Source organism: Manis javanica, chromosome X (assembly GCF_040802235.1).
Source record: "Manis javanica isolate MJ-LG chromosome X, MJ_LKY, whole genome shotgun sequence".
NCBI lineage: Eukaryota > Metazoa > Chordata > Mammalia > Pholidota > Manidae > Manis > Manis javanica.
The window spans coordinates 8403018-8419312 of NC_133174.1; the positions used below are offsets into that span (position 1 = coordinate 8403018).

General features: G+C 38.5%; 2 protein-coding genes across 8 annotated transcripts in view; one reads left to right on the plus strand and one right to left on the minus strand.

The window, feature by feature from the left end:
- OFD1 (OFD1 centriole and centriolar satellite protein) overlaps window positions 1-3095 on the plus strand; it is a 53979-nt gene extending 50884 nt beyond the window's left edge. The window contains exon 24 of the mRNA XM_073227811.1: window positions 2901-3095. The gene's annotated coding sequence lies outside the window, so the exon portion shown is untranslated. The remainder of the gene's footprint in view (window positions 1-2900) is intronic.
- A 7932-nt stretch (window positions 3096-11027) lies between these two features.
- Window positions 11028-16295, minus strand: part of GPM6B (glycoprotein M6B) — a 143624-nt gene continuing 138356 nt past the window's right edge. For 4 of the 7 annotated variants that reach the window (XM_073227320.1, XM_037020476.2, XM_017670499.3 and 1 more), the window contains 2 exons: window positions 15837-15902; window positions 11028-12978 (listed from right to left, as the gene is read on the minus strand). In XM_073227320.1, the coding sequence (XP_073083421.1) occupies window positions 12829-12978; window positions 15837-15902 (216 nt within the window). In that variant the 3' untranslated portion in view covers window positions 11028-12828. Of the gene's footprint in view, window positions 14471-15836; window positions 15903-16295 lie in introns of all 7 variants that reach the window. The other 3 variants (XM_017670509.3, XM_017670527.3, XM_017670518.3) reach the window with 2 other exon arrangements.

Below are 16295 nucleotides of genomic sequence, written 5' to 3' on the forward strand. Positions count from 1 at the left end.
TGGCATATAATCAGAGTAGTCTCTTATCCTGTGTATTTGTATGATATCAGTTGTAATGTCTCCTTGTTCATTTATAATGTTGAGTTCTCTCTTTTATTCTTGGTTACTCTAAAGGTTTGTCAGTTTATCTTTTCAAAAAAACTGCTTTTAGTTTTGTCTTTTTTTAAGTCTCTATTTCACTTATTTCTGCTCTGGTCTTTAATTCCTTCCTTCTAACTTTGGGCTTAGTTTTTTTCCTAGTTCCTTGAGGTGTAAAGTTAGATTGTATATTTGAGATCTTTCTTGTTTCTCAACATAGGCATTTATTGGTATAAAATTCCCTTTTAAATTTCTTAAGATTTGTTTTGTGGCCTCACTTTTGATGAGCAAGAGTCTCTGAGAGAGATTGTTCCATGTATGCTCAAGAAGAATGTGTCTTTTGCACCTAGTGGATGTGTGAAAGTCAATAAAGGGAAACCTCGTTTAGAATGGAGTTGGAAAGCCCTGAAGGGGGAGCCCTCATGCACAAACTTTCCATCACAGCTTACTTCACATTCCTGAGCTGGAAAAAGTTAACTTTACTACCCTATCTGGAGGAAGGAAGATTTACTTTCTTGTCCCAAGCAACAGCCAAGCTAATGAGAAACTATCATCACTCTGACTGAGTTCTTGCTTTCCTCCAATAGACTTTTGCTCAGGGCAGCCCTTTCCAACTTCTTCCTTTTTCTCTATAAAGTAATGTTTCTCTCTTCCCTGGACCTTTGCCTGTGGTTTGCCATAGCTTGCATGTCTGAATTGCAACTCCTCTGTGATTCCCAAATAAACTCATTTTGCTGGTAAAATAACTGGCTATTTTGTTTTTAAGATTAACATTATTTGGTAATCATAAGTTGGATCCAAAGGAGATGAACCTTTGAGGAGATAATGACCCCCAGAACTGTGTGCAGTATCCACTTGAGCCCATTGTGCTCTCTGCTTCCATAAGTGGTCTTTTTCCTTTTTGTTTGGTAGGTCTCCTCTTGGATTCAAACTCTCTCCTTTTGGTTGAGCTCACCAACTTTATTTGAAATCTGTTTTTGTTTTTATATAGACACCCACCCTTCTTGGTGCATACTCTTTTGTTTTATATTTGTTCATTCTGTTTCTGTATGGTGAAGCGTCTTGGTAAGTCAACCATCCTGTTCAAAAGGGGGAAAATATGTGATTTCTGCTGTTTTAGAACAACTGTTGGAAGACAGGGCCCCTCATAGTTAAGATATTTTAGAGACTCCAAAGGCAAGATAGGTTCCCCCTGGTTCTTGGACCAGGCTCTTATGCCTTTCTGGAAAAATGAGTGAACTTTTAAATAATATGAAACTGTAATGGCCATTCTTTGACTTAAATAAATCTACTTTAAGGGCACATTTAAGGATCCCAAACCTGTCAAAGACAATGGAATGCATTCTTGGTATGTAGAAGGTTCTAAACAACAAAATTACTTCAAAAACACTTGGGCCATCTGAGCAGATGGCCAACTGCCAGACACACAATTTGGATCCAGCCATTCTTTTGAGTTATGTACCTGAGACATGGCTAAGATATTTTTTTAAAAACAAAAGCTGTAAGATCTCTGTTTATTATGTCTATCTGTATATATGATACTTTTCTACCTTTGGATGGTATTGCCAAAATTAGTTTGTAACAAGCTCTATTTAATTGCTTAAGGAAAAATAAGTGCTTACGTAAATTGAGTAAACTAACACAGATGTTTTTCAAGTTCATATGATCTGGGATAATCTTCAGTACATAAAAACTAGTTGAAGTTTTGTTGGTTTAATTAAGACACATATGTCTTAGAGTTATCAACACTGAATGTAATACAAATATACAACTCTTATTCTACCTGGGTTTACTAGTCAAATAAGTTCATGTTAATCTCTGTTGCAAAGTCTGTCAGCAAGAAAATTTACTTGAGATAATGGCTGGCTTTGTCTAAGGTCTCATAAAGTTTTTGTGAGTAATCTAAGCATAATTGTTGGGACAAATGACTTACATAGATGAATGAAAATGGGATGAGACTTTAGGTACAATAATTATATGTGCAATAATTTATGGTATTTGGCTTTAAAAAGATAGCTTCCCTAAGTCTTTTGGTATCCCAAAACTTTAGAGTTTTCATATGTTAAATTAATGATGGAATTTCATTGAATATCTGGATCATTTTCTGAACAAGATAAAATACTAACACATTAATTACTGAACATAGATTTATCCACCTTTGTTTTCTTATTACAGAGAAACTAAAGGTATTTGGGTCTGTTAGTAAGCATACTTACTGCCATGCTGAGAAAATTGTCTATGAGAAAGCAATCATTTCTAGAAATTATGAAAGGTATTTATTAATTTGCCAGTCCACAATTGCTTCTTAGTTTCTGTTGGGACTTAAAGATTCTAAGGGTTAAGAATTCTAATTAATATATGTAAAAATAAAACTGTTAACAAGGATGAAAGAAAACAATTGCATATGAAAAGTATGCAAGGAAAATAGAATGTGTATTTTCAGTAAATGAAGGTATGAGGAATGGAAATGCCTTTTGTTGAGGTATATGAAAGTGATCTTGTCCTAAAGTAAAACTGGTTGTTTTGGAAAAGGAAAGAAAACAAGGGACAAACTAAAATAGACATAGAAAGTTGTAGAAGGTGTGTGAAAAAGGAACCTTGGGAAAGGAATTTTGTGTGTAATCAAGCTGGCTAGGATTTAAATGAATTTACTTAAAAATGTGTTTTAATACCAAAAGTATGCTGGTGCAAAATTAGATTTTTTTCTCTGTTAAAAGGACATTTTCTTAGACCACTGGTCTGTTCTTAATAAGAAATTGTAAACAACCTTTATTTACCTTTAATCTGCCTAGGAAACAGATTCTGTATTTTGTCTTTATCAGATCTTTGGTTGCGTAGAAGAGCTGTCTTCTCTATTCAAAAAAGCTAAGGCATAAGAAGAAAACAAATCCTACAATTTGCAACAACATGGAGGAGCTAGAGAGCATTATGCTCAGTGAAATGAGCCAAGCGGAGAAAGACAAGTACCAAATGATTTCACTCATATGTGGAGTATAAGAACAAAGGAAAACTGAAGGAACAAAACAGCAGCAGAATCATAGAACCCAAGAATGGACTAACAGTTACCAAAGGGAAAGGGACTGGGGAGGATGGGTAGGAGGGAGGGATAAGAGGGGGGTGGAATAAAGGGGGTATTACGATTAGCATGTATAATGGGAGGGCACGGGGAGGGCTGTGCAACACAGAGAAGCCAAGTAGTGATTCTACAGCATCTTACTAGGCTGATGGACAGTGACTGTAATGGGGTTTGTGGGGGGGACTTGGTGAAGGGGGAGTCTAGTAACCATAATGTTCCTCATGTAATTGTAGATTAATGATACCAAAAAAAAAAAGCTAAGGCTTTTGCAGCTATGTGATCTTCTATATTTGTCCTTGAAATCTTTTTGTCATTTTGATTAAGTAGATAATACAGGCTTGTTTCATAATTTTCTGTGATCCTATGTAGCCAAGCATCCAAACCTTTCAATATTCTTGACAAACTTCCCAAAATGCCAATTCTAAATGGAGTCTTTTTGACCTCAAACTATTTTTGAGAATTTTCGTAGGACCCCTGGAACATCTCAAAAGATTTGTTCTCTCTCCTTATAAAAAGAGATGTTAGATAATTAGGCTGATTTGATCTGCTAAATTCATGGGAAGCATTGTCAAGAAGTAATTCTAAGCCTTCTTTATGTTGTAGTTGTATAGGTATATGTTTATGTAACTGTTCCAAAAATTATATGGAAATCCTAGAATTCTGATAGGTCCTGGTATGATGTTCGGTGATGATTTTAAAATGTATGTCACAAAAATAACATTTACTTGTAAATAACATCAATTTATTTTTATATGTGTGTGTGAACTCCCATCAGATCTTTGTGGCCATTTTTAAGGCTTTTGTCATTTATAGTTACTTTACTCTGATGCTTTTACAACAAATATTCCTACAGAAGTGCTTCATATTCAGAGACTCATGAAAAAGGAATTTGAGAAGTACTCTAGAATATAAATTTTTTATAACTTAAAGATCATAACACTGAATTGGATAAGAATTTCTAAAACTCTAATGGAAAACTGATTGCTTTAATGATTTGTTTTCCAGATTTATAGGACCTCTTTGTCCCTCCTCTCGTTTTATGCTCTCTGTAACTCATAGCAATTTGGTAACGTGTATCTTTGCAACAAAAATTGAAGCACTTATGTTTATCTCCCTACCTGATCCCTTCAGAATTCTGAAACTCTTATTGAATATTCTTATTTTTCATTACAGTATCTATGTACTTGCATAAGTTAAGTGAGAATTTCTTCTTGTAGCAGGTCTCCCAATGTACCTAGTCCCTGCTTCCTTTCACCCACAGCTGATAAAAGGGCATATGCTTCAATTTTGCAAAAGTCTAATCAAATCCATAGAGAATAATCACAGTTTGGTGTGTGATTTGGTGTGGAAAGGACAGTATACTCCCAGGAGACAAAAGCACCAAACATCATAATTTGTAGCCCGAAGATTTCATTTATTGGAAACAGCATCTCCAGAAAGACCCTCTTCAACCTCATTGGAAAGGCCTCCTGTCAGGTGCTGTTAACCAACCCTTGTGTCACCAAATGCCAAGGAATAAATTCTTGAATTCTCATGTCACAGCTAAAGAAAGTGCCAAACCTTCACTGGACCTGTGTACCAACTGGTGGCATTTGTAAAGATCTCCAGGAGTTGCAGCAGATGATAGTTCAAGGAGACAGCTTTCCCAAGATGCTTCTTAATCTCTTGCTCTCCCTGTTGGAAAGACAACACTCTTGTCCTTGTTTCCCAATCTTTGCAAAAGGGGGAAACTTTTCTGACTGTTGAATCTTTCACCAGAAACTCCAGTCTGTTCATGTCAGAGATCTTGGTCTTACCTGTAACCATTTTCTTTTTATTTCCAAATGCCACTGTCAGTTACACCTGCAAGCCTATGGGTGTTAACTATTGGTTTAGGCTATTACAGCCAGGTGTTCCCATACCTTGTTTCAGTCTTTCTCCAACCATAACATACTAGTTCAAGTCAACACCTTCACCTTTGAAAATCATATGACCTTTGTTCCCTTCCTGCCATGTTCTTTTTCCTATCTAAATACTGTCTGCTTGCCTTCCACTCGAAGTATAAAGAGGCTACTCCTTTTTCAAAGGCTTTTAGAAAAGACCCCTTTAGGATGGGATGGTACCTCAGTGAATTTCATCCCATTTCCTGATCCCTGGCTTGAAAAAGTCAATCAGGGAATTCCAGCTAATGGATCTATCAATAACCAGACCTTAGCTGGAGCCCTCTGTGCTTTACCTGGTTTCATTTTTGTCCACAGTAGATGGCATTGCCCATGGGCATTTAAATATTAAGATAGCTGAGGTTGGTGCTTATTGGGGCATGTAACTGTCACTGTTAGCATCCATAATTCTGATTATGGATCCATAATACTAACCTGCCGTCAGCACACCCCACCAAACCTCCATAGCCACCTTCAACGGGCACTTTGAGGAGGCATACATTACTCTGGGTTTGCCTCCGTAGGGGGTGCTAGTCGATTCACAGCCAAAGCAGTTCCAGCCCAGCAATGATCACTTGCTTCATTGGCTAAATTCGTTTTGGACAATTGCATAGCCCTTGATTACCTACTTGCTGAACAAGGAAGGATTTGTGCCATAGCAAATACCACCTGTTGCACATGGATAAATGCTTCTGGAGGGGTAGAAACCCAAATTTTACAAAGTCAGGGAGCAAATGCACTAGTTGCAACAAACTTCACCTGATTCTCCATGGTCTTTTGATCTGTTCAGTTGGCTACATTCATGCCTAGGGTCATGGTTCAGAACCATCATATGATTTGAAATTGTCATGTTACTTTTAATTCTGTTTTGTACGATTTAAGTTTTGTACCTGTTGCCTGTCAAACCTTTGTAGAAATAATGTACCAATAAGGTGATGCCAGCTTAACACTTCATATGATCTAAGTGTATGACCTCAACAAGATACAGACTTTGGATGGGAAGTGCCTGAGAGTTCTCCCTCCTTACCGTCCTTATTACTCAAACGTGGCCTTGGGTGGCTTCCAACTGCTATGTGCTTTCCCTCCAATGTGGGACACGATAACCTGGAAAGGTCTGTCATGGCACCAAGGGTCAAAAGCACTAAATACAGAAAAACTGACTCGATCAGCATTGCTTTTGGGGAAAGATCTTGATTAAAAGGTAGAATGTAAAAATAAAGGGAACCCTCATTTAGAATGGAGTCAGGAAGACAGAGCTGTCATGCATGAACGTTCCATTGCAGCTTCATATTCCTGGGCAGAAAGAAGTTCATTTTATTACCCTAGCAGAAGGAAGGAAGATTTTCTCCTTGCCCAGCAACAGCCCAGACAATGAGAAACTATTGCCATTCTGAACTCTCACCTTCCTTCAACAGACTTTCATTCAAAGCAGCCCTTCCTTTCTCCTTTTACTCTATAAAGTAACATTGCTCTCCTTTCTTCTCTGGACTTTGGCATAGCTTGCATGTCCTGGATTGCAACTCCTTTACTATTCCCAAATAAATTCATTTTGCTGGTAAAAATAACTGCCTATTTTATTTTTAAGGGTAACAGATGGAATGTTCTGTAAATGTTAAGTCCTTCTGGTACAATGTATTGTTTAACTCCAGTTTATTGTTTGTTGATTTTTCTGTCTGGATGATCTATCTGCTGTTGAAAGTAGGGTATTGAAGTAATCCTACTATTACTGTATTGTTTATTTCTCCCTTAAGGTGAGTTTATATTTAGGTGCTCTTATGTTGGGTGTGTAAGTTTTACAAATGCTATTATCTTTTTTGTGAATGGACCCCTTTATCATTGTATTACCTTGTCTCTTATAGTCTGGCTTAAAGTCTATTTCTTCTGATGTTGAGTATAGCTGCCTCTGATTTCTTTTGAATTCTGTTTGTATGGAATATCTTTTCCCATCTCTTCACTTTCCGTCTGGTGTGTCCTCAAGCTAAACTGAGTCTCTTGTAGGCAGCATATTTATGGTTCTCATTTTTTTAATCCATTCAACTACTCTATCTTTTCATTGGAGATTTGAGTCCATTTACATTGAAAGTAATTACTGATAGGTATGGACTTAAAATGATCATTTTGTTAATTTTTTTCTGGTTGTTTTATAATTTGTTTCTTCCCCCTTTGTGATATGATTTCCTATAGTGGTATGTTTAGGTTTCTTTATCTTTTGTGTATTTACTATAGGTTTTTGCTTTGTGGTTGCCATGGGGGGGGTCTTATATAAAATGTCTAACTTTGAACATAAAATCTGGATATTATAATATAAACTCCCCTCACATTGTTAACATGTCACAGTTTATATCTTTTTACATTGTATAGCTATTTATAAATTATTGTATAGTTATTAATATTTTTATTGTTTAATCTTCATACTAGAGTTATAAGTGATTTACTCACCACCATTACAATATTACAGTATTTTTAACTTAACTATATTTACCTTTACCAGTGAGTTTTATACTTTGATATGTTTTCCTGTTGCTAATTAGTATTTTCATTTCAGCTTGAAGAACTTCCTTTAACATTTCTGGTAAGGCTGGTCTGGTGATGATGGAGTCCTTCAGCTTTCGCTTATCTGGAAACCCTTTCCTTCAGTTCTGAAGGATAGCTTTGCTAGGTATAGTATTCCGGCCTGTAAAGTTTCTGCTGAAAAATCTGTCGATAGTCTTCTGAGAGTTGCCTTATATGTAACAAGTGGTTTTTCTTTTCCTGCTTTTAAGATTCTCTCCTTGTCTTTAACTTTGACAGTTCTCTATAATGTGTAGGTTAGTTCACTTGGTGGTTTCCCATAAAATATCTTCACTCTTTTTCATTCTTTTTTCTTTCTTCTTCTCTGGATTAATTCCACTGGCCTGTCTTCATATTTACTGATCCTTTCTTCTGCTTGATCCTTTGATTTGTTTGTTGTTGAACCCCCTTTTGAATTTTTCAGTTCAGTTATTGTATTCTTCAGCTCTGTGACTTCTTGGTACTTTTAGTACTTTCTCTTTGTTGAATTCTTAGTTTGTTCATGCTCTCCTGACCTCAGTGAGCATTTGTATGAGTGTTATTTTGAACTCTCAGGTAAGTCACTTATTTCCATTTCATTAAGGTCTTGTTTTTGGAGTTTTATCCAGTTTTGTTTGAAATATATTCCACCATTTCTTCAGTTGCGTTGACTCTCTGTTGGTTTCTGTGCATTTGAGAGAACCGCCACCTCTCCCAGTTTTGACAGCGGTCTCATATAGATGATCCTCAGTCAGTCCAGCCCAAACTCTTGGTTGCCTCTCAAACCTTTATGACTGTCCAAGCTGCTTTCTTTGTTCTTGGTGTTTCTCAGTAGTTTAGGGTGTGTCAAGACTGGTCAGTGTCCCAAAAGGGAGGATCACTTCAGCAGTTAGATGCAGGTTAATTGGAAGCCAGAACCTCAAATGGCAGCTGGGAAAGTATATAGTTAGGTCTCTTCCCAGAATAAACTGGGAGTGGGTGTTTTTGCCTGCTCCCCCTTCAGTTGGCCTGCATGTCTAGCTGAGGGGGGTGCTCCTGTGCCTGTTAGAAACTGCTGTTTCTTTGCTGCAGCCCTGTGGGACTCTTTAATGCAAGCCCCATTGGTTACCAGAGCCAGTCAATCTGGGGATTTGTGCTTTGGGGTGGCAGCTGCTAAAGCTGGGGCCCAGACGTGTGTCAGCTCCTTCCTAGGAGATACTGGTGACTTGAAACAGGCTAGAGGGAGCAGGTGTTAGAGGTATCTGCTAGCTTCCCTGGTCTCTGGGAGGATGGCAGTCAGCCCCCAGATGTGTGCTAAATTAGAAGCCAGACTCAGGCTGTAGCTGTTAGTATACACAAAGGGAAAGAGCCAGAGTTGGTGAGTCCTCTAGAGCCAGGTAAGAGCTGTTTGTCAGTCTGCTGGGTCTTGTGGATGTAAGCCCTGTTGGCCTTAAGAGCTAGGTGTTTGGTGGGGGGGCCCTCCCTCAGGTAGCAGTCTTAAAAGTTGGGGCACTAGGTATGGGTTCCCAACCCTTTGCTCTTCTGGGGGAACCTTGCTGTTAGGTGTTACCTGCTGATTGTATGGCATTGTGCAGGGTGTTGGGTTTACGGTGAGAGCGTGTGTCGGCCTTTCCTACCTGTTTTAATGTGGATATTTTCTTGTTTGTTGGATGTATAAAAATAGCTCAGCTAGTTTTTTTGGAGTTTTTTTCTTACACAAAAAATTGCCCTGTGTAGAGTGGTACATTTGGTGTGTCACTGGGACGAGGGGAGTTCAGGAATTTCCTGTTGCCATTTTGGAGTAGAGCTCTCAGATAACTTCTTATATTTCTAATGTTACTGAGTTTTTTCCCTAAACTTTTATATTCAAAGCCTTTGTCTAAGTAACTCATTGTATACTTTTTTGTCTAGCTTGGGGCTTGATAGCTTCATTTATTCCCCCAGTCAACTTACATTCTAAACAGTGTTCTTAATATTCCGTATCAGGCAGAGTACATTTAAAGAAAAGTTGTCATTTTTTTATGAAGCATTTCAGATGGCTGTGTCATCTAGAACACCAGTGAATGCAGATGGTCGGATGCAAGGCCCTCCCTGCGGTCTCCTGCCTCCGCAAGACTCCCTGACTGAGCCTCCGTGTAGACCTGCCCCAGCGAGGTACAAGAGTTCAAATATCAAAACAGTGAGGAATATTGGGGGGCAGTTTAGAAAAAGAATATTCTTTGCCAAACTTGACTTAGCTCTATTTGTGATTTTGTTTCCTCAAAACTTCTTGGGTTTCATTCATCCTAATACTCATTTTGAAAAAGTTTTCTTAAACTTTGTAATTTTTCACAAACAAACATCTGAGAACAAATTAGCCCTGCACTAGCTGAAGATACCCTCATTTAGAAAAAGATATGAATAACAAATGGGATCGCCTCTTTTAAATCTTATAACATTATGACTATCATAGCATTAGAAAGTCCTACAAGGATTTTTTTCCCACTTCTTAAAAATTGTGGAATCTTTGGTCCTCATTTTTTAATGGACTTAAAAGTGTTTGCTTATTGGTTTTTAAATGAGTAGTTTCTTCCCCTATAATTCTGACTTTATCTCATTCACAAAAAGCTAGGAAATCTCTACTCCACCCTCTAGAGGTTCCTATGTTTTGCGGCAGGATGACTGTCAATAAGGGACCGCACGCAATCTCATCTGGCCATGATTTACATGTAGTTTATTCATATGAGTTGTGTAACTTAAGAAGTAATTGCACAAAATTGCTACATAAGGGATTAAGTAATGACAAACAGCATACGGTTTGGGCTTCTAATTGTTCTCCTGCCGAGTGTGAAGGAAGGATAATAATCTGGAGGCAGAAGCTCATTTAGAAATGGCAATGTCAGTAGTGCCAAAAGTTGACCCTTACTAAGAAAGGGCACATGTGGAAAATCGAAATGCGTATTCAATGCTGACAGACAAGCAGTTTGAACAGACAATGAAATGAGATGAAACTCTAACAAATTTAGCTCTGCTGCTTTACAGAGTAATTGTTAGAGCTAGGTCTTTTTTAATATTCCTGAGTAACTCTTTTGGTAGACTTTTATTCCTTGTGTTGATATAACAGCCAATGAATGGCACATGAACCGTTAGGAAGATTCACAGAGAACTGGCAAGAACTTTAATTCCTGGTACTTCTGTCAACTACAGCCTAGGGGGTCGGTCATTTTGCTTAAGAGGTTTATGTCAGAAATGAAACATATACCCTCTCCTATAAACTTGATTTGCATACATATGTGAAATCTTGATGCTATTTAAGAATGACACCATACTGAGTACAAAAAAGGTAGTATTTATGTTTGGTAAAAAGGCAAGTGAATGAAGCTATAATTTTATTTCATTCCTCTTAGTACATCTACAACTATTTCCACCTAAATAGATCCTTAAAATAAGCATACACAAGTATTGACTATTATCTACAAATATTTATTGTAACACTTAAACTACAGGAAGCCCTTGGCACTGATAGAAAATATTGATTCACTGTTAGGTTACAAAAATTTATACATAGCAAAATTTAATGCTCTTTACATAAAAATATTAGACTACTTAAACAAAACTTCCAAAACTTCCTGGTAATAGCTACCAGAATTAGAGAAGTAAAATTAGCCTTTAGACAACTGCCTCTTCTAGAACACTGGACTCTAACAGCACCTCCACTGCTGGAAAAAATATTGAAGTCTCTCATGCAACAGGAAAACAAAACACCAAGCTATTGTAGAACAACTGGTCTACACAGAATAGAGCTTCTCCCAATCAAAACAAAAAATTCAAGATCCAAATAGGCATGTTTAGGCATTAACAACAACACCAGAAAGAATCCAAATGAAATATTAATGTTCAAGTTTAATAGCATCTTGACAAAGCTGTGCTTCCTGTCATTTTATACATTTCTGCACATGTACATGTTTTAAAATCCAGGAAACAGCGAACCACAAGTTAATTCTTAACATGAGAATATACATTGTTAACCCTATATTACGCAGCCCCTTTTAAAAAGCACTGATACGCCCAACAGTTACATATATCATCTCATAAAGAACAACACAAAGCTTACCATCACTAATACCCAATACCTATACTCACTTAATGTTCTGGAACACAATGGTTTAGAAGGCAAGTTTCTTTTGAAAATGGCTTAAATGCAAGCAGTTTTTTTTTTTTGCTGAACATTGAACTTTATTATTCCAGGAAACTAAAAGATGTAGATAAGAAAAAATGAAATAGCAACTCTAAATTACTTAAGTATTCAAGTCTATAAAAGTAGGAGGCCTGTGGTCTCTTTGTAATTAGGTCTTAGATAGTTGGTAGGAAACTGTAAACTTGCTATTCAGACCACATAAAAATGGTTTAGACTGGTGATCATTTTAATAAGGTAACACTTCTTAAGAAAACCATATGTGGGACAAAATTCTATGAAGGATGTTGGGTTTTCTGTTGTAAAATATGTTCTTAGAAATTTAAAACAAAGACTCATTAAGGCAGAGCTGACATTTCCCAAGAATAATAGCAACTGAGTCATTTTATTAAAATCTATTATAAAGTTGATTCTGGAAAGCTTGTCAGTGAGTCGGAACCCAGCTTTGGTGGTAGGCGTAGTAGAATTAGTGCTTAGTTCAGCATTATGGGAAAGTAGGTTTCTGATTGGATCAGGAAAGTAATGTGTCCTGGACTTAGGGGATGGGTAAGTCAGCTTATGTTTAAAAAGTCAATTGTAAGAATATCTTTGAGCCAAAGTGTAATAAATGTCAGCTGTCAGAAATGGAACATCACACCAATTCTACTTAGTCCCTACGTAACTTCATTTGAGGACAGGGCATATGTGAATCTATGGTCACATTCCTTGATGCTGGCACATCCTGGGTCCCTATCAAGGAATATGCCGTATTCCCATTGCCTGTCTTGGTGTGATTGCTCTAGCAATAAATGTGACCATGCCACAAATTTCAAAAGGATGAACAATCATTTTGTCAAAGTGTTGCCTTTTAAAATGGCTGGCATAAAACCTCCCATACCTGTTCTAAAGAAAAACATTTACCTACTGGAAGGTTTTCCTAGAAACACATCCCAGCAGCTTGAGACAGACAGTGAAGTGTTAGTTTGCACTTATACATGAGTTTGTTTGGTGGGGTACACAGCTGTGCTGCAGAGCAGCTGTCTGATGACTTGTCAGAGCTGTAAATTCGCCGGCGGAAACACTCTGGCAGACATTTATGTGTAAGAATTGAGTTGTTCTTTTGACCGCGACTGGATATCTTGCAGTTCCTGCTCTTCCTTTGCTCTCATATCCCGGTAAGCCTGCATCGTGCTGGCATCCTTTAAGTAAGCCCAGTTAGAAGACAGTATCATGAGGAAGTGGATCTGGAAAAGAAGGGTGAGCACGACGGCTAGTGAGCATGGCGGAAGGCAGAGCAAGCTGCTAGGCAGATTAGATGGGCTCTACTGTAAGAAGGGCCAAGGTTATTCTGTATTAATAATTCTCTTGCTATCAGAGGCATCAGACACTGAGAGCATGCTCTACCAGTGTGCTTAGTATTAAAAGGCTGAAGAAAAGTTAGTATACAGACATCATGAAAAAAATGGCCAAAGTTATTGTTAAAAAGAAAAGCAAAAATGAAATACGAGAGTGTTGTTTTTTTTTACCATTTTGACAGTAATTTTAAAGACTGACGCAGAAGTTCAGGAACACGTTATGCAGTTACTTTAAGTGTAGTGCATAGATCTTTCCTCTCTGTGGATAAAAAGCAATTCCCCTAAAGGCCTAGAAGTCTGAACAATGCTTATTTTAAGTAATAAGCTACATATTTAATGTGGAAAAATTAAGGGAATGTCAAAACCAAGTACTATAAGCAAAGCATGCAGGCTCTGGACAGTGTTGTTTAAGTAGTGAAACTACATTTTCATTTTCTAACTGCCATTATTTCATTTCACAAAACATAAAAATCCTTATCATTCTTTACAGGTGATGTAGCAAACACTTCTTTCCCACTTATTTCCTCATCTTTCTTGTAAAAATCTTCATCTCAAGTTCCTTATATTTCATATCTCCTTCTCAACATATTTGAGACTTTCAGATCCAGGCACAGTTGCTCTTCCCATTGAAATCTGAAGTGCAGTTTGAGAACTGGCTAGGAGGAGTCAGTTACTACTCACCAAAACACCACAACGTAAGGTTATCACTTTTAGGCTCTGAAAGGAATGATTGTGTTGTGCAAAAACACACACACACACACACACACAAATCCTTTTCTCAGAGAAAACAAATGGGTGGCCTTTATTTTTCTTCACATTTCCATCTGGTTTCTTTGAAGGGGATTTATTTGGTAGCGAACAAAGTAATCAAAAAATGTTTTTAATCAGGTATTTTCCAGAAAGTCTGCCAAAACAAAATCCAGATTAAAATGGAGCTCTTCCATTTCATCTTCAGTTTTCATCACTGAGCTCGGTTATCAAGCAAAACAATGGAAAAGGCAGGCATTCCAAAGTTTTAATACTTGAAATACTGCTCAAAGTTTAAGAAAATTAATGGATGCTCACCCATGTCAGTAAATAACTGAATCCTTTTCAAAATGTAGAAATAGCCAGATCTCATTATTTTGTAATTCATGTACGATAAGTCATTAATCTACCATGCAAAATGAGTACTAAAGCTATTTACACATTAGTCTAACAAAACTGCCGAAGCCTAGACTCTGCTTTAGTCTGGGGTGTCAGTGATATTTCACGCTACCCAAGTAGAGCTCTCTAAAGCTCCTTGTTGGCCTTATACAACTTAGAACTTAGTGCAGCAATCTTCCCGACTCTTAAACTTCAAAACCGCATAGTTATATGTAGTAGCCATCATGTAGATCAGCTGGTGGAAGAGAACAAAACAGGACAGTAAGATACAGGCAGTCAGGGCCAGTGCCATGACACTGTTACACTTGGGCTCAGAGCCTCGGGTGTGTTTTCCCATTTATAATCGTAACCCAAGGTTTTTCCTATCTAGCTCACAAACTTTTTCCTTACTTCACGTGTACAAGTCCTCAGTTCTGCCCTCCACACATGTACTAAGACGACTTGGACGAGTTTTAAAGACTAAGAAAGAGCTGGGCCAACATGAGAAAGATGAAGCTAAGTGCTCTCTTTCCCCACATCTTCCAGCGGCAGTTAGTCCTGCTCCTGTTGCTCAGCCCAGAGAACAAACAGGTCACCACCGTGATTGAACAGGTTGCTATTTTCATGGAAGGAATGACTTAATGGTTGGAAAAACCGGGACTGACTCATTTCTGAGCTGAGATTTGCTCCTTGTACTAGCAATCTTAAAGTTCTTGGAATCACAACCCAAGCCCTCCCAAATGACACATACACACACACCTATACACCCGTGTGGGTTCGCAGATTCCACTCTTGCCAATTTGCTTAGGAGCTGAAGTTTCTCAACCAATCAATACTCAGGGTGCTTTCCAAGTCCTTCGTGGCCATGTGGAGTGGTGAAAAGGCTGCCCCCACTGAGGTCAGTCATGGCAATGCTGCGTTCTTGTGTCAGCTCTTAGACTGTACATACATGTCCTTTTTGAAGTCCACTTAATGCCATGTATTTTTCAGTTTTGCTCTTTAAATGCTCCCTAATCATAGTGCTAAATGAGCCTCATTCAGGAGTGAGTTATAGTCCTGGTGACCATGAATTCAATGTTAATGAATCAGCAATCTATACTAAATAGGTCTTAAAACAGAAACACACAAGGTTGTTTTGCTTTGATAAAAAACGGTGTGACCAGAGGCTCACCAAAACCTAATGCTGTGTTTCCCCTCGTATCTGCTAAGCCAGTGTTTGCGGAGACTTCATAGAACACTGCTCATAAGAGGATCAGCTGTGCATGTAGGTATATAGGCCTGTTCTATTTGGAAATTAAGGTTTCTTGGCAAGAAATGGGTAACGCTCACGTGAGCCTCTGTTCAGGAGTAAAGTCATGAAAGTGACGGTGAAACACGCAGCAGTGCCCTGCGCCAGTCCTAGCAGGCCCATGTGTGGGATGCTGGGGCCCTCTCTGTGTTCTACACAACCAAATGCATTACCGACAGCTGCTGCCAGGATGGCCAGCACGTGCTTTCTGCAGTCTAGCCACGTGCTACATTTCCAAGGTGGAGTCCCAAGACTGTTTGCTGGAAGGGAGACCTGTCCTGGTAGACTGCAGGGAAGGCGAGCTACACTAGGCAGTCCTGGGGCCACTACTCACCAGGGCAATGACGGTGGCACCAGCTCCCGCACAGGCCACAATGAACAGGTGGTAGGACATGTAGAACTAGGAAAGAACAGGGCACTGACGTAAGCATTTTAGGTGGAATGAAATGCCTTACTTCATCTTTCTCCTCTAGCGCTGTTTTCCGCAAGGCGGGGTGCAAATGGGCACTCCCTACAAACCTGGTTCATAACCTTGCCTGCAGCCTAGACCCATTCAGTCTGAGTATCTGGGCCTCACAGTGCATCATAACACTCCTGCACGACTGCAGCGTGCAGCCAAGCTTTGAACCAGCCCAGTCAGTATGGGCTTATTATTTCAGTAACTCATCTGCTTTCCAAAAGCATGTTAGGATTCTCTTAAATAGGCAAGCCCCCACTACTGCACTTAAGAAATCTCTTATAAACCAGTGCCTGAAGGATAAACTAGGGCTGAGAGATTTTAACCCAAAATGTG